The sequence below is a fragment of the Eschscholzia californica genome, unplaced genomic scaffold (genome assembly GCF_041429995.1).
Source record: "Eschscholzia californica isolate CP2 unplaced genomic scaffold, dmEscCali1.0.p SCAF_5, whole genome shotgun sequence".
Classification (NCBI taxonomy): domain Eukaryota; kingdom Viridiplantae; phylum Streptophyta; class Magnoliopsida; order Ranunculales; family Papaveraceae; genus Eschscholzia; species Eschscholzia californica.
Genome location: NW_028238472.1, coordinates 51541482 through 51563531, shown reverse-complemented (window position 1 = coordinate 51563531; position 22050 = coordinate 51541482). Strand labels below are relative to the sequence as shown.

The window sequence follows — 22050 nt, the reverse complement described above, 5'->3', positions numbered from 1 at the left end:
TACGGAACAACCTTATTTTTAGTCCAAAAATCAAATTGTCTTTTACCCCCTAATTCTCATCATTCACCTCACTTTCTCATCCCTTACAACCACCACTTACAACCAACCTCCACCCCCACCACCATTTTCTTTTTTCTCATTTTCTCATCCCTTCTCTGTCTTCTTCTCTCCTCCTCTCTCTCTTCTCTCATCCTATACCTCTATCTTTTCCCTAGGGGTGAGCAACGGTCGGTTTTTTTCGGTTTTGGCTCGAGCCGAAGCCAAACCAATAAGTGACGGTTTGACTAAATCGTCAGCCGAAGTCGAGCCGAACATTCGGCCGGTCGACATGGTTCGACTCGGTTTGGTTCGGCTCGGCTGAGTTCGATTGATCGGTTTAACCGATCACAATTTAGAGAAAATTGTAAACTAATGTCATTCATTTCATTGCATACACCGAAAATAAAAATTAAGAACTTATCATACTTTTCCACCATTACATATGCTGAAAATAAAAATTAAAAATTCATCGTACTTTTCCACGATTACAAAAATAAATAAATAAATAAATAGAAGTACGAATAGAAAATCTATAATTGTAAGTTATTAACTAAGAATAGGTTGTGGTAAATAGAAAATCAGTGAAGACTTACCTTCAAAACTTTTCAATCAAGTTGAATAGGTGGTTGATGAAGCCGACAACAACAACTAGGGAGGAGGCGTAGTATGGAAGATTCGATTAGGGGTTTTCTAATTTTTTTACTTTTTAGTTTAGCACTTTCTAACTTTACAAATTTATTATTTCATTTTTCCTTAAGGTTCGGTCGGTTTGGGCGGTTTCTAGAAACTCAAGTCGAGGCCAAACCAAGCCGAATTAGGGTTGTTCGGTTTTTCGGCCGAACCGAGTCGAACGGTGATCGGTTCGGCCTAAAAATCGGTTGGTACGGTTCGACTTGGTTTGGTTCGGCCAATTGGTTCGGTTTCTGCTCACCCCTACTTTTCCCTTTCTTTGATTTTCTTTTTCTTTCCTTAAGTTCTTACTTTCTTAGTCCAACTAGTGTCTAATGAAAGCCGCACCATTTGACTTTTAACAAATATCAAGCGGTCCATGCCTTCCAGGTGTAGATTCCTTGAGGAAATGACCGTCGGATCTATCCTCATAATTACTATATATGGGGTCTCAACTCAAAAATAAAAGGAAGAAAATTCAGGTTCAAAGCTTTTGAGCATTCTTCTTCTTCTTCTTCTTCTTCTTCTTCTTCTTCTTCTTCTTCTTCTTCTTCTTCTTCTTCTTCTTCTTCTTCTAATGGCAGCAAATTGGTTCTATTGGGAAAATGTTTTGGGTCTTATTGCTCTGGTTTCGATTTTTCAGCTATGTGCTTCCAATGTGGTGAGAATCAAAACCCAATTTCACTCATCATAGGAATCTATATAGTCCAACTTGACAAAAACAAAAATTGGATTAATCTGCGATTTGTTTATTTTAAAACAGGTGTTTTATGAATCATTTGAAGAAGAATTTGAAGGGAAGTGGATTGTTTCAGACAAGGATCAATATCAAGGTAGGTTCTAATTCTCACTACAAGAATCTCAACTTTAATGGCAACGGTTTTTTACTGTATTATTACTGACGGTTTTAAGACCGTTGCCATACCATATCACGTATGGTTATTTAAAGCTGTTCGAAACTACGTTGTTATTCCTGGAAAGGAAAATTTGGCAACTGCTACAAACTGTCGCTAAAAGATAAATCGTGGTCTTTTCTTGAGATTTAGTACTGATGGTTTTAAAATCGTCACCAATAATACCATATCGAAGAATGGTTTTTCGAAATGAGTTTGTTATTCCTGGAAAGAACACTTGCCAACTGTTATAAATCGTCGCTAAAACTAATCATTGGTCTTTTGATAAAACTGTAGCTAATTTTTTCTGATGGTTATAAACTGTTGCTAATCATGGTCTTTGCTAGCCCTTCAAAAACACAAACAAATCTTCTCATTCCAAACAAAAAGCCCTTTTTATTTGAGAAAGAAACTAGGTTTATAGAAACCCAAGATACCTACTCTAGTTTTTCAGGAAGAAAATTTGAGGGTTCAGATTGATATCCTGTTGTGGTAATTGAAATGAAGAGAAACCCTCATTACAAGGTGTTTTCCCAACAAAGGTCCTTCCTTTTCCAGGTACAGTGATTCACCTGAATTAGAAATCCCAATATAACTACTTAGGATCTATGCTTGTTTATATGATATTTTGTTTATTAGGGTTGAATTATGGTTATATACGTCCTTGGGTCAACGAGGCCAGCCAGAAGGCCTCAGACACTTACTGAACTTGAGCTTACACCTATAGGCCAGTCTTAGGAACTCTCTGATTATCTTACAAACATGGACTCAAGGTCTGAAATGAATTGAGTCAGATTTTGGAGAGTTTATTTGTCTGAATGACTGATTAGGTTGATTTTGGATATTTTTGGAGTCTGATGAGTCAGATTCATATTACCAACAATGAGAAAAATTAGGGCTGACAAATAATCTGTCTCTTCACTATACTAGTTTACTTTGTATCTATTGTTGAAACCATAACTCCATACCTCTAGACATCAAGTATGTTGTATTTACAGGTACATGGAAGCATGCTAAAACTGAGGGACATGATGATTATGGACTTGTTGTGAGTGAGAAGGCGAAAAAGTACGCCATAGTGAGAGAACTCAATGAGCCTTTCGATCCTAATGGCAGAACCACTGTGCTACAGTTTGAGATACGTCTCGAAAATGGACTTGAATGTGGTGGTGCGTACCTGAAATACCTTACTCCTCAAGATGGTGGATGGAAACCAGAGGAATTCGACAATGAGTCCCCGTACTCGATCATGTTTGGACCTGATAAATGTGGTTCGAAGAATAAGGTTCACTTTGTTTTGAAGCACAAGAATCCAAGGACTGGGGAGTTCGTCGAGCACCATCTTAAGTCGCCCCCGCGTGTCCCATCTGACAAACTCTCCCATGTCTATACTGCTATTTTGAAGCCTAACAATGACTTGGTGATTCTTATTGACGGGAACCAGAGAAAACATGCTAATTTCTTGAACCTATATGACTTTGAGCCGCCTTTAATCCCTGCCCAAACGATTCCTGATCCTGATGATAAGAAGCCTCAGGACTGGGATGAAGATGCACCGACAAAAATAGGAGATGAAGAAGCAGTACACTCCGAGGCATGGTTCTGTAATGGTCACTGTGATACACCTATGATCAAGATTCCGATTGTCTGGTCAGCTCGCAGAGGAACATGTCATCTGCCTATGATTGACAACTCAAACTACAGGGTCACTTGGAAGGTTAAGGAGATTCTCATTCCTGACTACAATGAGCTCGACGAACCTAATATTATTGATGGGAAGCAGAATAAACATGTTAATTTCATGAACCGAGATGACTATGAGCCGCCTGTAAGCACTGAACAGGTAAAAATCCCAAAGGGGGAAGCAGTGAAGCATAACGATTGGGATGAAGATGCACAGAAAAAGATTGGAGATGAAGGAGTACAATATGAGTCATGGTTCAGTAATGAGCATGAGAAGACTGAGAATCCTAACCCAATGAAGCTAGAAGACTGGGACAATGAAGAGAATGGAGTCAGCTGTGGCACGCCCAAGATCGAGATCCCAATATTGGAGTCAGCTTACAGAAGAACATGTCGCGAGCCTCTGATTGACAACCCCAACTACAAGAGCACTTGGAAGGCTAAGGAGATTCCCAACCCTGACTACTATGAGCTTGACAAGCCTACTATTGAAATAATTGCAGCCATTGGAATTGAAATTTGGACAATGGGAGATGGTATCGTTTTTGACAACATCTTGATAGCAACTAGCGAGGAAGACGCAGAAACATACAGAGAGAAAGCATGGAAGCCGAAATTCAAAGCTGAAAAAGAAAACGAAAAGGCTAAAGAACCATCCGATGAGCATTTGCCCTATAACTTGGTAATTTTTCTTGCTTTTCGAACTTATCATTTTCTTCTGTGTACCTCGAAAAAGGAATGTGTGTGAAACTGTGAATTCTTGATGCAGATGAAGCTACTTGATCTCTTCAGTGGGTGCAATTACGCAGTTAATATAACTCGAGGCGAGCAAGGTCCTGCTATTTCGTTGAACATTTCATGTAGTCCTCTTCGCTCTCAAGACAACAAAAACATACTTGACCGCATCTCCATGTGCCATTACGAGATGGAAGTAACTCTAGCCTACCCAGGCACAAGTAATCTTTCGTTAACCATTTCTTGTGGTGTTCTTCGTTGTAGTTATCGGTATGAGGTTTAATGGGTATGTACTACATGATACGTTATATATTTGTATGTGTGTGACCTGTGGGATTCTTCGTTGTAGTTATCTGTATGAGGTTTAGATGTACTCCGTGATACGTTTTATATTTGTGTAATTGTATGTGTGTGACATGTGTAATTGCAGATGAGTTTAAGTTGAGGTATACAATGCTTGGTGATTTTGATGTGTCATGAGTTGAGTTCATCATACTTAACCACTTTTTCGTGTTCGATTGCATCAATGATCCATTAAAAAAAATAGAAGGATTTGTAAAATGTTCATGGACAAGCCAAATATGGGTAACCCTGACATCTATACCAAATGGTGGTTTTCCGGAAGATGAAGAATTAGAAACATTTAAAGTAATGCTTGAACATCTACGGTGTGGTCACTTGTCTAGGTTAACATGTTCAATGTGCTAGACTATTTCACCGAGAAATACCATCTTTACCCTAATAGAGCTATTGCTATATAATCCCTTATAGTCATAAAAGAAAGCTCACAGCTATAAGATTTGTAGCTCTAAAGAATATAACTTTCACAAAATCTCCGAAAAACTAAAACGTTTCACCTGAGTGCGAGTGGACTGCTGAAGTAAAACTTTTTTCTTCAGCTTAGATAAATACTTCGATCGAACTTTTAAGTAAAGTTAAGAATATGTAACTGAGTGTATATTGCAGAAATTAGCTCCGCTAGGCCTCGGACATTATTTGTCGAATTTGGTAAATCTATAAGGGTTATTTCCCAAATGGCCCCCTAGTTAATCAATGTCAGACCGATCTCTCTACAGATACAACGTTCCACATCCACCAAGCCCGTCTAACAAAATTTTTCAGTTTCTGAGATTATATATATATATATATATATATATATATATATATATATATTCCAGAAGTTGTATTAACCTTTATCTTTTGAGTTTCTATCATTTATTTTGCAATAATCTGCTCATGTAGATAGACTGAAGAAGCGATCTTTTAAACTCAACAGGCACTCGTTAAAGCTTAATTCGAGAAAAAATAAGTGAAGTAAAAGGTTTGGTGTGGATGTGGTCCCCAGGTGGATAGGAAACCAATTGCATTAGTAATTTGTTAGGGAAACTCAGGCTGATTTTCCATTTGAGATTAGAGGGGTTTGTTCTAATAGAGTGATAGGAGCCGTTACTGAGCTTCTCCTGATTGAGCAGCCTATAATATTTTGGAGTTCAGAGATGTTAAATTAACTTTGCAACTGTTTCAGTTGCAGGATGGTTCTTCAACAAAATTTTGATATGACTGTTGCCTTCTGTATTTCTCTCCAAATCTTTCACTTGTCTACCCCAATTAATCTAATGATCTATATATCAGTACCCGTAAGGCCGTAAACCAATTACTGCTTTCTGTTTTCCGGTTCATCCACTGGTATGTGTATTTCTCACAAACAGATGCATAATGTGGAAGGACAAAGAAGAGTCACAAACTGATAATCTAGTCACTAGTCAGTTCAAAAAAATATTCTAGGAGTACGTCAAGAAATAAATTTGAAGGTGAAGTTCATTTACGTAATTTTTTGATACAGGAGACCTCAATAGGAGCTGATACACGGAGCATGAAGGAGCATGTATTTTTGTCTCCCAATAACAGGAAGCAGCTATTCCGAAATGACGCAGCGGAAAATTCCGAAAAAGAATTAGAACTCCGTCTAAAACTTTTAAAACCTAGAAAAGAGCCTTAGAACTCCGTCTAAAGACTATAGAACCGAAACTAAGAAGATTTACTACTAAATACTGAATTTTATTGATAAACTTGAATGAATAAAACAACTCCTAGATCCCCCTTTATATAGACTTAGGGTTTTCTTAACCTAATCAAACTCAAATAACAATTTCTAATAAATAAAATACTACTTTCCTAAACCTAATCAAATTCTAATAACAACTTCTAAATAAATAAAATACTATAATCTAAAACCTAGAAGGTTTCCTAAAAATATAAAATTACTAAAATTAACAATTCTCTACTAAAAAAAATAGGAAACTACTAAAATAACCTATTTGATGATATATAAGATTTTCAGAAAATCTTCTGAAAATCTCCCTGCATCAGTCTCCTCCACTTCAAAGAAACTCGCCTCGAGTTTACTGATTGACTTGAATGTTATCTTGATTGATACTCCCTTGATATATCCTTCTCGTGAACTATGCATAGGAATTACCAAACTTTTAGATTTGACTAACGATTTTATTATGACGTAGAATATTTTCTGTCCATATTTGTGATTTGACCCAAACTCACTTTTCAGCCCAAAAATAAACTTGTACAGATCATGAGTATAGTGATTGAAAATTATGAACTTCGATGATGACTTTCGAATAAAATTACTTGTCAATCCATGTGAAACAATTTGAGATTCGCATAATTCTGAGAATGGATCTTCGTATGAAGGAATTTTAATTGGATCAAAGTCTAACTTGCGAAGTTCTTCTTTTGAATCAACTTCCTTTGATTCAATTTTCTGAACCACTTCAATTTCCTGAACAACGTTCTTTGTCTCAATTTCCTGAACAACTTCCTTTAACTCAATTTTGTTAACAACTGACTCAATTTCTTGAACAACGTTTTGAACGACTTCAATTGACTCAATTTTCTGACCAACTTCTTCAGAAACAAATCCTTCATCGTGTAAATTGATATTTGGAGACTTATCCGTGAACACAATAATGTTAGATTTTGATTCGTGAGTAATATTACTTGAATTTTCTATGCTCACAATTTGTGGTGGTTCAACATTCTCTACGGGAGCTATTTTTACCTTTTTAATGTTTAAGTGAGGTTGTTCTTCCCTCCGAAATCCAAACTTCCTATATTCCCGTTCCTGAGCTACAATTTTTAGGGCTAAGTTGTACGCCTCCTGAATAGTCCATACTGTAGCTATCCCCACTTTTTCTCGCAAACTAAATTTTAATCCGCTTAAAAATCGATTTGCTACAACATCTTCATATTCTATAATGCTCTCCGTATTGTTTCTTTGAGCCAATTTTGAAAACTCCTCATAGTACTCACTCACTGAACGCAACCCTTGTCTACAGTTGTGGTATATCCTTAACAAGTGTTGTTGATAATCAGGAGGTAAGAACCACTCCTTCAAGTTCTCTTTCATAGACGGCCAACTCTGAATTGGAGCCCTTCTTTGTCTCTTCCTTAGAAGTTGTAATTGATCCCACCAATCTGCAGCACTACCTCTAAGTCTATAAACAATGATTTTAACTACCTGCTCATTGAGAATAGTAGCACACTTATTAGTGACATGTCGTTCGACCTTATCTAGCCAATCGAAAAACTCTTCAATAGTTGAATACCCATCGAAAATTGGTATTTCTTCGTTGATCTTATACTCATTATACTCTCTACGTGGGTACACTTGAACTGAAAAACTGTTACCATGATAGTAATTCTCCATATTGAGCGATTGATAACAAAATAGAGAATACTAATAATAATCTGATTTTTTTTTTTTTTAAACCAACTTTAGATGCATCTTTGGCAAATCCATCGATGTGTTCTAAAGTGATCTTCGCGTAGATGATATCGAACCAGGCAAATCCTCGCTCTTGATGCCAACTGACGCAGCGGAAAATTCCGAAAAAGAATTAGAACTCCGTCTAAAACTTTTAAAACCTAGAAAAGAGCCTTAGAACTCCGTGTAAAGACTATAGAACCGAAACTAAGAAGATTTACTACTAAATACTGAATTTTATTGATAAACTTGAATGAATAAAACAACTCCTAGATCCCCCTTTATATAGACTTAGGGTTTTCTTAACCTAATCAAACTCAAATAACAATTTCTAATAAATAAAATACTACTTTCCTAAACCTAATCAAATTCTAATAACAACTTCTAAATAAATAAAATACTATAATCTAAAACCTAGAAGGTTTCCTAAAAATATAAAATTACTAAAATTAACAATTCTCTACTAAAAAAAATAGGAAACTACTAAAATAACCTATTTGATGATATATAAGATTTTCAGAAAATCTTCTGAAAATCTCCCTGCATCACGAAAGCTGTGTATGGCAGGCAAATCAGCAAGCTTGGGTGATTGTAAAAGTACTGAGGCATCTACTAGTTTTTCCGCAGATGAGTTCCGCGCAGTTGATTCTGAAGAAGCGATACATGTATAAATATATGCATGACTTTCTGGGTCTAACAGAAAATCAATGTTAATATAGTCCAGGACATCATCCATCTGCAGCTTCATCAACACTGTTAGAACTAACAACACGTCTCGATCTGTTCAAGGATAGAAGGAACCAACTCATGGAACAGCTCCACAATCTCGACGCTACCTATGCAACACCAACTTGTCAAATCTCTGGTTGATACGTATTTAATATGAAAGAGAATGGAAGATGCAGAGAATATCTCGACCCAGATTTCAGAATCAGATGTCTGGTTAATAACAACTTTGATTACAGGATATACTCAAATTTTAGATTTCGACACTGCAATTTCTTTATATAATGAAATGCAGTTTAAAGGAATAGTGCCAAAGTCTTTCACTTATGCTGGAATTTTGAACACTTGTGCATCTATCCCTTCCTGTGATCTTGGGAAGCAAATTCACTCTCGAGTGATCACGGTTGGATTAGAATGGGATGATCCTGTTGGAAATTCGCTTGTTGATATGTACATGAAAAGCTCTCCAGTGGTGAGAGATGCTTTAAGAGCTTTCGAAGAGATAAGCTCACCAAATCTTGTTTCATGGACTTCTCTGATTACTGGTTTTAGTCAACATGGGCTCGAAAATGAGGCTTTTCAGGCATTTGGAGACATGCGAGTTCTCGGTTTTCAGCCTAATTCTGTCACTCTCAGTGGGATTCTCAAGAGCTGTGTTATATCAGAGCAAGTAAGAAATGTCCATGGGTATGTTCTTAAATTAAGACAAGATTCCGTAATTACGGTTGTTAATATACTAGTAGATGTTTATGCTAGAATTGGTTTGGTACATGATGCTTGGAATGTTGTAAATAAGATGACCACACGAGATGCCATAACTTATACAAATTTGGCTGCAGGAATTAACCGGACGGCTAATCACGAAATGACTTTAAAAACCATCTCCAGTATGTTCAATGATAATGTTAAGATCGATGGTTTTAGTATGGCTAGTTTTTTATCTGCATCAGCAAGCTTAGCTGCCATTGAACCTGGAAAGCAGCTTCACTGCTACTCTGTGAAATGTGGTTTAGGAAGTTGGATTTCGGTCTTGAATGGACCTGTTGATTTATACGGAAAATGTGGTTTCGTAAATGATGTAGAAAGAGCTTATTCAGAAATCTTGGACCCAAATGTGGTGTCTTGGAATGTTTTGATATCTGGGTTGGGTTCGAATGGCAAAGTTTCATCTGCCCTCTTACGCTTCGAAGATATGATCTTGAAAGGGATCCAGCCTGACCAAATAACGCTCTTGTTAGTGCTTTATGCTTGTAGTCATGGTGGTTTGATTGAAAAAGGTATCTGAGTATTTTTACACCATGAGTGATATTTATGGAATAGAACCACAATTAGATCATTATATTTGTCTAATCGATCTCCTAGGCCGTGCTGGGCGACTTGAGGAAGCCATGGCTGAAATAAGAAGAATGCCTTTTCAACCAGATGCCTTAACCTACAAAACCTTGTTGAGTTCCTGCAAGTTACATAAAGATGTAGCTATGGGGGATGATGTAGCGAGCCGTGCTCTAAAGCTTGACCCATTAGATCCTGCTGTTTATGTGTTACTTGTAAATCTTTATGCTGATGCAGGAAAGCTGAAATTTGGGGAATTGACACGACAGATGATGAGAGACAGAGGGTTGAAAAAGAATCAAGGAAAGAGTTGGATAGAAACAAGAAGCAAAATCCATCACTTCGTAGCAGGAGATCAATCACATCCACAGATTAAAATGATTCATGAAAAGATAGAATCATTGAGGAATGATTTGAATAGAATGGGATACAAGTATAGTGATGATCCAAGTTTGTTGTATAATAGTGAGAAGTTGGCAATTGCTTTTGGTCTTCTAAATACACCTTGGATCGTTCCCATTCGAATAATCAAGAACTTGCGGATTTGCATAGATTGTCATAGTTTTGCAAAGCTTGTCAGCAAGTTAATTAGTTGATAGGGAGATAATTGTGAGAGACGCTTTTAGTTGTTCAAACTAGGCGATTGTTCATGTGGTGACTATTGGTAAATGGTTTCTGATAGACGGTCAGATTGTGTTTCCTTGAGACAGAAAATTTCTTCGCCCAGTGTTACCAGCGGGCATACAATGAGATGATCAAATATGAGGAAGAATTGTAGCTCGGTGAGTCTGTCTATTTTATTGTCTATTATTTGAAATGTCTCAAGTTCTAGCTATTACCGATATTGTCATCGCTTTTGATACCCTGACCTGAGTCCAACAAGTACGAGTTTTGTTCGTGGCGAAGGCTCCTTGAACCCATCCAAAAGTCATAGAAACGTACCAAGCTTGTGCATGCACGCATAATCCAGGCTTCAGACACTCTCCCAAACATGTGAGACTATCACAATTACTCTACTATAGTACATGTAAATTTTGGATAACCCATTCCTCAAAATTATTATGGTAATTGTTTGAAGGCGATATTAAAGAAACCTTGATGTGAATTGTGATCATTCAACCAATATAAACTTCACTCATTTATGTCTTATGAGGGATGAGGGATGAGTTAAAACCCCACCATGTGTTTTGGTCCTAATTTGAACCGACCAACAAAGATAATGAGATTATAAAATTATAATGTACCTTAAATTGACTTGATTATGGTTGTTTAAGTTTGAAATTGATGTTGATTGTGACTATAATCTAGGCAACAATGATAGTAGAGAAAAAGTGATCCCCAGTTCCCCACTATACTAGAAGAATGCTTTATATAAGTATGAACCGACCTAAAACTTAATACGGTTATTTTCCAAATGACTGTGGTCTGTGATCAGTTTTTGGTCCAGTACTCTTGTGGTTATATTCCTTTTTTGGAAGATTTACTGTTTAGACCCTCTTTCTTATAATTGACTTGCTGTTTGGATTTTTTTTTTTTTCAGATTTGCATATTGGACTTCCTTTTTCAAAAATATGTTATTTATAACAGTTCCAAACCCCCAAAACAGAAAAAAAAAAAAAACTATTTTACCCTTCCTCTTCTCATTATTAACATTTTTATGAAACAAAATAGTCTATCTAATCCTATTTTTACTTTATTTATTGCTGTAATTACATGAAATAAAGATAAAGTATTTCGAAACACTTGTCCATTCTGAACTTGAACTTTTACTTATATTTGTGTGTATAGTTATCTTTTTAATTTGTCCATTCTAAACTTGAACTTGATGTACCATTCTATCATTATTAATAATTCAAATCAACTTTTCTTCTTTTACAAAGGTCATAGATTTTTAGATAATACCAATACTTGATGCTTAAAAAGGATATAGAAGTTCTGTTTTCTTTGGGTTATTCCATTAGGAAGCTTCTAGTTTAACCTTTATTAAACGGCCTTCATCAAAAAAAAAAAAAAAAAACCTTTATTAAACGGAGGTGGACTCCGAGATATTCTTTTGACCCAATACCCCCTCTTTGACAATCAACCATAATGTAAAAAAAAATATCTCTATTTAACCCAATACCCCCTCTTTGACAATCAACCATAATGTACAAAAAAAATATCTCTATTTAAACGAATCCGTTGGACAAAGTTTTTAGTTGTTTATGTTTAAAATTGACATTAATTTTTTTAACAAAAAAAAAATTTAACATTAATTTTGATTATAATCTAGAAAAAGTGATCCCCACAGATAAAAGCCCTATATAAGTATGGATCTACATAAAACTTTATTTCTACACTGAAATACTGATTTGGTAGACGATCTTCACTTTTACATTTTTATTTTGTTTTATTTGGTTGCTTTTACGAATCCTCTTTGAATTTATGAGAACAGTTTCTAAAAAACTTTGTTAAGAGAAATTAACTAATTAATTAATATTTTGTAGGCACTTTAAAATACTCTTAAAGACAATTCTTTTATCAGATTCTTTTTTTAGTTCAACAAAAAAAAAAGACAATTTTTCTTATGAGATATATTTGTCAATAACCCTAATAATTCAAAAGAAACTTTAACAAGTGAAATGCAAGTAACTACATAAGGCTGTCATTGTCTCTCTCACTAAGTGATTTTCACTTAATAAGTGCGGGCCGGCAATTTTAGGCCGTTTGTTTTTTCACTTAATAAGTGAATATCACTAGTAAGTGGGGTCAAAGTGTAAAAAAGTAAGCTCCAACTTGGAGCTTATTTTTTTGCACTTACTTTCTAAGTGCTAAAAAAGACATTTATATCCCAACCGAATATAATAATTACCAATATAATTATAACTAAAAAGAAAATCTTAAACAATTGATAAGTAAAATTCTTTTTATGACTTTATCAATGACCATTTTCCTTCTTCACTCATCCTTCACCTAAACTTTTCTCTTAAAATTTTTTCACATCTCTTCCTTCATTAATCACGGAACCACCCAAACTCCAGGATGCAACGTAAGTTCTTTCTCCTTCATAATTTTTAATTATTTGAGGTTAATAGTTTCAACATAAAGTATTCATAAACCGTAATTCTCTTATGTCCAAACTCGCGAGCATAATGAATTAGTATGAAATGCTAATATGTAAATACTTTAAGGTCAAAATAGACAATTCCTCATTTTTATGATATTTATAATTAATAAAAAAAACAAAAATCAAGCACTTAGAAGTAATAGAAAACAAACGCCATATCACTTACAAACGATATCACGTACTAAGTGATAATCACTTAGTAAGTGGTAGCACTTATAAGTGCTAAAAAATCAAACACCCTCTAAGTTTAGGCAGAAAATCCCTTGTGTGACCATTCCACACATTTCCTTTTCATCGGAAGTCTGACTAACCCGTATAGATCGAACTCCGATCAGTCTACGAACCGCGTCACACTCTGATTGACGATAATATTTTAGACGCATCACCTCTCGTATTTGTAATCTCTCGAACAAATTTACTGACTTGACTATCAGAGTTTCTTTGGCTACACCATCCCTGTGTCCCAAGGATATCTTACGCTCACATGTGTTTCATTTCTTGTGAGACATGTTAAAGCCCAAGGTCGTATGCCCATAAGTTAACTACGCGCGACGATCATACTTAAAGTCCACACCCCCGTTCCATTGAGTTCTTGACCCGCAAATTCAGCTCCTCACAGTTTACAAGCCTTCGCAAACAATTTACAAGACCTTGCAAGTAGTTGCAAGAAGTTTAAATCACTCTGCAAACAGGTTGGATGAAAGAAAAACAAATTACAATATAGAAGAATCTTACATTTTCACTCCCTCTAGTGACAAGATCAACTTTTTAATAGACATAACAGCGAAATAAATTTCCCTTTTTGGGAGATACTATAATGACTTAGAAGGTGACTTAGAGGATGACATAATGACGTAGAACACACTAAAAAACACTAAAAGATAAAGAAATTTCAAAATTTGACTACCGTGGGGACCGCTTTTGTTTCCAAATGAGGAAACATGTCATCCTCTAAGTACCAAATTCTAAGTCACTTTATCATTTCCCTTTTTTATTTTAGGTTGAGAGATAAAAAATGAAAACCAATTTTCAAACTTATTGCAAACTTACAGCAAATCATTTGCAAACATATTACAATCTCTGCTGCGAAATATTGTAAATGGTTTTCAACCCATTATAACCATGTTTGCAAAGAATTACAAATTGTTGTAATTATGTCGCAAAAGATTGCAAACAATTGCATCTGCTGCTAGTATTGCAAATGTTTACAAGCCATTGTAACCTTATTTGTAAAGTTTTGCAAACTACTGCAAAATCTACTGCAAAACATTGCAAATGGTTTGCAAACTATTGAAACTGAATTTGGGTTAGGCCATCTTGGTTTAGGTTCTACTTTTAATGTCTGATGATCGTTAAAGAACATCACGGCTGCAATTAATGTGATTGGAGAAAATCATGCTAGTAGAGGTTGAAGTGCAACAGTGAGAGATAAAATTGGAAGAACTGTTGATCCCAACGCAAACAAAAAATATTTTTGTTTAGATTTACTTTGTGTCTATTTTCATAGTGCTTCATCTCCATACGTTAGAAAGAGAAATTGAAATGTTTTGGTAATCCTATATGTTGAATTCGTTCATGTGGATTTCATATTTTTTCAATCCTTTTTCTTGGTTGATTAGCTACAATTTTGTTGATCATCGTGTTTTAGGATTCTCAACTTTGAATGTTTCTTCGATCTTCAATCTCGTCGAATGAGAAAGACACCATTACTTTTCGAAATTTGAAGGTAGGAGTACACAAAATACAAAATATAAACATAGATTGGAAAATTACTATTTGAAATAACTAAAAAAAGATGACGTTTAGTTTTTGTTATTGTGACTTATCTGTAAGAGAAATTTGGTTAAGACTCTCAATAAATTTTTTGTTTTGGTGAAAAATGATCACTTAATTTTTTCAAGTCTTTAACTCCTTAGATATTTTTGTAATTTACAACTTCTTGAAAGAAGTTTGTAACTGGTTTGTAAGAGAGGATTGCAACTGCTTGTCAAAAGTTTGCAACTAATTGCAAAAAAAATTACAAAAAATGTTGAATTTTTAAACGAACAACGTATAACTTGTATTTTTCACTTAGAAAAGTAATTAGTTGGACCCAATTTCCTGTATCTTTATATAAAAGAGTAATATTTATAAAAAATTTTGAGTTTATAGCCCAAAAAACGGGTCCTAATAGGAGATATAGTCCTCTATAATCCTAAAAAAGATTTCAAAACCAAAATAATAATTTAAATGGATATCTAGTCCTTTTGGTCTCATCTAGAGAGAAAACACAAATCCATATAATACATATTAAAGATTTAATACCTATATTAACCTTCTTTAATATCAAAACGTGATTTACATTCTAAACTGTTAAAGATATTTTTTCCATTTCTATCTCAACTTTCTCTCTCCAATCACGTTTCAATGGAAAGTAACCAAAATCTTCAATATATTCCGTGATTGAAATCTGGTAACTTTCTCTCTCTCTCTCTCTCTCTAAAAACTAAATCTTCAATAAACCTCCATTAAACTCACCAGAGCAGCTCAAACCTTCATTGTTTCATCTTCATACAGCAGCAGTAGTAAAAACCTCCATTGTAATTCAGGTTTTAAACTGTTTTTCTATTTATTCAAACCATTGATAAGATCTAATTTTTGTTTCCTCTCTTTTAAACTCGAAACTAGTTGTTAAACCTCCATTAATCTCAGAACTTTTCTTTCATCTTCATTAGATTGCTTGAAAATCATTCATCTTTTATATGGTTTAAAATTTACAGTTTTGTATTAACACCATTGTTAAGATCTAATGATGATTCTTTTTTTCCATTATCAGATTACGATGCTCTATTATTGAACATATTACATTTGTGATCCAACTACATAAGATCTGTTTCCATCTTAACTAGCTTCGAATGGAAGATTTATAATTTCTCTCTCTAAAACTTTCATAAGTCTTTAAGATCTTTGATGTTTATTTCTTTATTTAATGATGTGTTCAATGTTAGTATGTTATTTTTCCTTCCAATGTTCATTGTATATTTCTTCAGATCTACGTTAATTCTTTTTTTTTTGTTTTTTTTTTGCAGATCAGAATCATCTGTCCGTACAGTTCTTGATCTTTGTGATTATCCACACTTATTCCTTTAACAGAATATAAAGTACAGGTACTTTACGATAACTTTTCATGTTTTCTGATACAATTGGTTAATAATATATTGATGTTTATCCTTTCTGATTCTTGTAACAGAATAAAAATTACAGTTACTTTACGATAAATTACTATACTTTCTGATACAATTTGCATACATTTCACATAAGATGATGTGTTAATGAACAAAGGTGCGTAAAGTATGAAAAATTTATCCAACATTACACGTCCTTTTTTTACCAGAACAGTGGTCATGACAAGCATATAAAACTTCTCTTAACCTAATAAACAATTGTACTTTTTCATACATTATACATAACTTATTGATCTGTACCTGTTATTTATGATCCATCTCATTTGTTTTTATTAAATGTTTCATTACTAATGTATGTAAATTTGATTATAAATTTTTTTAACTAATATATATGTTTTTTTTTTCTTGTAGTAAACCAGCACTGATGGAATTTCTTACAGAATCATCACATAAACTATAGAAGTATAAATTACGATGAAGAAGATTGTTTCTATGATCCTGTTTGGACAACGGAGTCTTACTGAAGACTTACAAGGAACATATAAACCCTGCCCCTAACTTCGATGAACCATGTACATTTAATGAAGAGTCAAAAACACTACCATGTTTGATTCGCCGTAAACCTGGAAGACCAAAGACAGTAAGGATCGAGAGCTCGGACAACATTCTGACAGAATTTGTTTTTAAGTTACCTAGTCTACTATGTTCTTTTCATTTACAATAAAACACAGATTATTGTTCAATAAAATTTCTTTTCAGTCGTACAAAGGTTGTGCTATTTACTATACAGTATACATAATTTATGATAAATCACATACTTTATAACAAAAACATCATTTCAGATTTACATTTCCTAACAAGTTACTATAATTTATGGTACATAATGGACATGTACGCGTAAAAAACAAGTAATTTATGTCAGAAAATAATCTAAGTATTCAATGGTACATAATGGATGACACACACACACACACGTATGATAAATTACGTTGTATACATGACAAATAATGGTTTCCTCGTCATAAGTAACACATAATTTACGAACTTGTTTCATAATTTGTATTCGATGTGTGTTTATGTATGAGTAAAAAACGAAAGTTAAGTGAGAGAAAGTTGATATATATGTTTTGAATATTAACCCCCAAATCACGCTAATTGATCTCAGAAAATATACTCATTCCAAATCTGAAAATTAAGTGAGAGAAAGTGATATATAGATTTGGTTTCCAAATAAGAAAGGACGAGAGAGAAAATCTGTTTTGGAAAATATCTGTTTTCCAAATCTGTTTTGAAAAATATCCTTGATCCGTTACTTCCTATTAAATCTTTTCAGTTTATAACCTAAATATCTCCCCCAAATCACGCCCCTGGTTTGGGAAACTTTCCGGATTCATTCCGAAATTTAAAAACCCCGGATTTTTCAGACGAGGGACATGGAGGGTATTTATCAATAAAGTATGATTTATTTATGCCCTTATTGTAAAAGGACTAAATGTCCATATTTTGGGAAGATTGGTCTATATACCCATTATGAAAATGATTTTGGTCTATATACCCATGGACTCTATTTATAATTTTCTATTTTTTGAATATTACTTTGTGTCACAATGAAATCCCCACTTATTATCAAACTCAATTCATAGAAAATGTCTGGGAACTAGAAAAATCAGATAGACACTAGAAAAAACCCTATGTAGATTTTCATGATATAATTCTGATAATGAACCGCAAATCACGACAAATCACATAAAATTCTATCAAGAGTCCATTTTTTGAATATTACTTTGTGTCACAATGAAATCCCCACTTATTATCAAACTCAATTCATAGAAAATGTCTGGGAACTAGAAAAATCAGATAGACACTAGAAAAAACCCTATGTAGATTTTCATGATATAATTCTGATAATGAACCGCAAATCACGACAAATCACATAAAATTCTATCAAGAGTCCACCTAATTTTTCTTATTCCATCTTTATTCTTCATATTGCTAATAGAAAAAGTTGCGACTTTAAGACATCCGAAATGGTCTCTGGGAAATAAAGAATTGGTCAATTAAAATTCACTTATGAGACATTTTTTTTAAGCTCAAAATTAAATTTGATAGTATTTTACCCACTCATCTTCACCACCAACACCACCCACCATCCTCCACCACCACCATTTTATTTCTTCCTTTTCCCTTTCCTTTCCCTTTCCATCTCCTTTGTCTAAGAAACCCCACTTTAAGGGTTTAACTTTTTTTCTTAGTTCTAACCACTATATGATCTAAGCCGTAACATTTGACTTTTCACAATATTAACATCTCTCTGCCTTCCACGTGTACTTACAAAGAATCCTTTAATAAAAATGGCCGTCCGATCCATTCCTCATACTTACTATATATACATACATATCATTTTCTCAAGAATAAGAATAGGGGAAGAGTGAGTATACTACTACTAGAGAACAACTTTGAGTGTTCTCATCTTCTTCTTCTCCTTCTTCTTCTAATGGCAGCAAATTGGTTCTATTATGTAACTATTTTGGGTCTAATTGCTCTGTTTCAGCTATGTGCTTCCAATGTGGTAAGAATCAAAACTCAATTTCATTCACCATAGGAATCTATTAGTCCAACTTCATAAAACAAAAATTGTAGTATTAATTTGTGGTTTTTTTTCTTTAAACAGATGTTTTATGAATCATTTGAAGAAGATTTTGAAGGGAAATGGATTGTTTCAGACAAAGACCAGTATCAAGGTTTGTTCTTCTAATTAATTCACTACATCAAGTTACCCAACTTTAGCGGCAACGCTTTCATTCTTTCTTATTACTGACGCTTTTATGATCGTCGCCAATAATACAATAAGAAAATGGCCGTTGAATCCCTGGAAAATAAGGGTGGGAAAAAGATCCGGAAGACCGCTATCCCGACCCGTTCGACCGAGATAAAAAGTGTCCATGGATATTTGCCAACTGTTACAAACCGTCGCTAAAAGATAAACCGTGGTCTCTCTAAAGGTTTATTGTGTATTATTACCGACGGTTTTTATACCGTCGACATTAATACCAAATCAGATATGGTCATTTGAGAAAGAAACTAGGGTTAGGGTTTTCAGAGATAAAAGAAAAGAATAGATATGATGATAAAGGAAGGCCTTTTGAGAAAAACCCAAGATACCTACTTTAGATTTTCAAGAAGAAAATTTGAGGGTTAAGATTGATATCTTGTTGTGGTGATTGAAATGGAGAGAAACCCTACATACAAGGGGTTTTCCTAACAAAGGTCCTTCCTTTTCCAGGTACAGTGATTCAAATGGATTAGAAACCCTAATATAACTAATTATGATCTATGCTTGTTTATATGATATTTTGTTAATTAGGGTTTGATTATGGTGATATTGTTTTTTTTTTTATCCTGAGAATGTCCCAATCCCACACCCTTGGCGATGATCCGTCCTTGGCTTTGATGTTTTCTAATTGGCAAAGGATCGACGAGCCCACCGAAAGGCCTTTTGACACTACCAAACTTGAGCATACACCTATAGCCCAGTCTCTCTACCAAGCGGAGTGACTATCACACAAACATAGACTCAAGGTCTGAATGAGTCGAGTCAGATTTGGAGAGTTTGTTTGTTTGAATGACTGATTTAGGTTGATTTTGGATATTTTTGAGTCGGATGATTCAGATTCATATACAAAGAATGAGGATGAGAAAAAGTACGCCCGACAAATAATCTGTCTATCCAAAATACTAGTTTACTTGTTGAAACCAGAATTTTATATCTCTTAGACACCAAATATGTTGTATTTACAGGTACATGGAAGCATGCTAAAACTGAGGGACATGATGATTATGGACTTGTTGTGAGTGAGAAGGCCAAAAAGTACGCGATAGTGAGAGAACTCAATGAGCCTTTCGATCCTAATGGTAGAACCACTGTGCTACAGTTTGAGATACGTCTCGAAAACGGACTTGAATGTGGTGGTGCGTACCTAAAATACCTTACTCCTCAAGATGGTGGATGGAAACCAGAGGAATTCGACAACGAGTCCCCGTACTCGATCATGTTTGGACCTGATAAATGTGGTTCGAAGAATAAGGTTCACTTTGTTTTGAAGCACAAGAATCCAAGGACTGGGGAGTTCGTCGAGCACCATCTTAAGTCGCCTCCACGTGTCCCATCTGACAAACTCTCCCATGTCTATACTGCTATTTTGAAGCCTAACAATGACTTGGTGATTCTTATTGATGGGCACCAGAGAAAACATGCTAATTTCTTGAATCGAGATGACTTTGAACCGCCTTTAATCCCTCCCCAGACAATTTCTGATCCTGATGATAAGAAGCCTCAGGATTGGGATCCGAAAATAGGAGATGAAGAAGTATATTCCAAGGCAAGGTTCAGTAATCGTCACTGGGATACACTTGTGATCAAGTTTCCAATAGTCAATCCAACTCGCAGAGGAACATGTCCTCTGCCTTTTGACAACCTAAACTACAAGGTCACTTGGAAGTTTAAGGAGATTCTCATTCCTGACTACAATGTGCCCGACGAACCTTATGTTATTCATGGGAAGCAGAAGAAACATGCTAATATCCTGAACCGAGATGACTATGAGCCGCATATAATCCCTGAACAGACAAAAAACCCAAAGGGGGAAGTAGTGAAGCCTAGTGATTGGGATGAAGCTGCACCGAAGAAGAATGGAGAAGGAGTACAATCTGAGTCATGGTTCAGTAATGAGCATGAGAGGACTGAGAATCCTAACCCATTGAAGCTAGAAGACTGGGACAATGAAGAGAATGGAGTCAGCTGTGATACACCTATGATTGAGATCCCAATAGTGGAGTCAGCTTACAGAGGAACATGTCACGAGCCTCTGGTTGACAACCCCAACTACAAGAGCACTTGGAAGGCTAAGGACATTCCCAACCCTGACTACTATGAGCTTGACAAGCCTAATATTGAGATAATTGCAGCCATTGGAATTGAAATTTGGACAATGGGAGATGGTATTGTTTTTGACAACATCTTGATAGCAACTAGCGAGGAGGAGGCGGAAACATACAGAGAGAAAGCATGGAAGCCGAAATTCGAAGCCGAGAAAGAAAACGAAAAGGCTAAAGAACCATCCGATGAGTATTTGCCCCATAACTCGGTAATTTTCTTGCTTTTCGACCTTATCAATTTCTTCGGTTTACCTCGAAAAATGAATGTGTGTGAATTCTTATTGCAGATGAAGCTACCTGATCTCTTCAGTGGGTGCAAATACGCAGTTAATATAACTCGAGGCGAGCAAGGTACTGCTATTTCATTGAACATTTCATGTCGTTCTCGCCGCACTCAAGACAACGAAAACGTACTTGCCCACAACTCCATGTGCAGTTACGAGATGGACGTAACTCTAGCCTACCCAGGCTCAAGTAATCTTTCGTTAACCATTTCCTGTGGTGTTTTTAGTTGTAGTTATCATCGTCAGTTCAACATTTAGTTTTAAAGTGCGTCGATCGTATTTTAATGTGTATGTGCTATGTGATAGATTATCTATTTTTACGTGTGCGACCTGCGGTATCCTTCGTTGGTATGAGGTTTAATGTGTTTGCACTATGTGATACGTTATATATTTGTATGTTTTTGAACTGTGTAATTGAAGATGAGTTTGAGTTGATGTATAAAATGCTTGGTGATTTTGGTGTGTTATGAGTTGAGTTCATCATACTTAACCACTTTTTCATGTTCGATTGCATCAATGAACTCAGAGGAATGGAAGGATTTCTAAAATGTTCACAGACAAGCCAAATGTGAAATATCAGTAACCCTGACAGGCTGACATCTATACCAAATGTTGGTTTTTAAAAGATGCAGTATTAGAAGCATTTAAGTAATGCTTGAACATATATGGTGTGGTTACTTGTCTAGGTTAACATGTTCAATGT

The 22050-nt window shown here is 35.0% G+C and overlaps 2 protein-coding genes and 1 pseudogene across 3 annotated transcripts; all 3 read left to right on the top strand.

The window, feature by feature from the left end:
* The first annotated feature begins 1225 nt into the window (after positions 1-1225).
* LOC147540396 (calnexin homolog 1-like) lies at positions 1226-9891 on the top strand. Of its 2 annotated transcripts, XM_086639048.1 has the most exons (6): positions 1231-1369; positions 1472-1541; positions 2600-3966; positions 4054-4117; positions 5863-5949; positions 8355-9891. In XM_086639048.1, exons 1-5 carry the CDS (start codon positions 1286-1288, stop codon positions 5880-5882), a joined length of 1605 nt encoding a protein of 534 aa, XP_086495174.1. In that variant the 5' UTR covers positions 1231-1285; the 3' UTR covers positions 5883-5949; positions 8355-9891. The 2 variants fall into 2 exon arrangements, with proteins under 2 accessions (XP_086495175.1, XP_086495174.1); XM_086639049.1 differs by lacking the exons at positions 5863-5949; positions 8355-9891 and having other exon boundaries at positions 1226-1369; positions 4054-4496.
* Positions 8639-10454, top strand: LOC147540395 (pentatricopeptide repeat-containing protein At5g52850, chloroplastic pseudogene; annotated as a pseudogene).
* A 7906-nt stretch (positions 10455-18360) lies between these two features.
* On the top strand, positions 18361-21814 carry LOC147540394 (calnexin homolog 1-like). Its single transcript, XM_086639044.1, has 4 exons — positions 18361-18697; positions 18800-18869; positions 19927-21272; positions 21351-21814. Exons 1-4 carry the CDS (start codon positions 18623-18625, stop codon positions 21603-21605), a joined length of 1746 nt encoding a protein of 581 aa, XP_086495170.1. The 5' UTR covers positions 18361-18622; the 3' UTR covers positions 21606-21814.
* Positions 21815-22050: the final 236 nt, after the last annotated feature.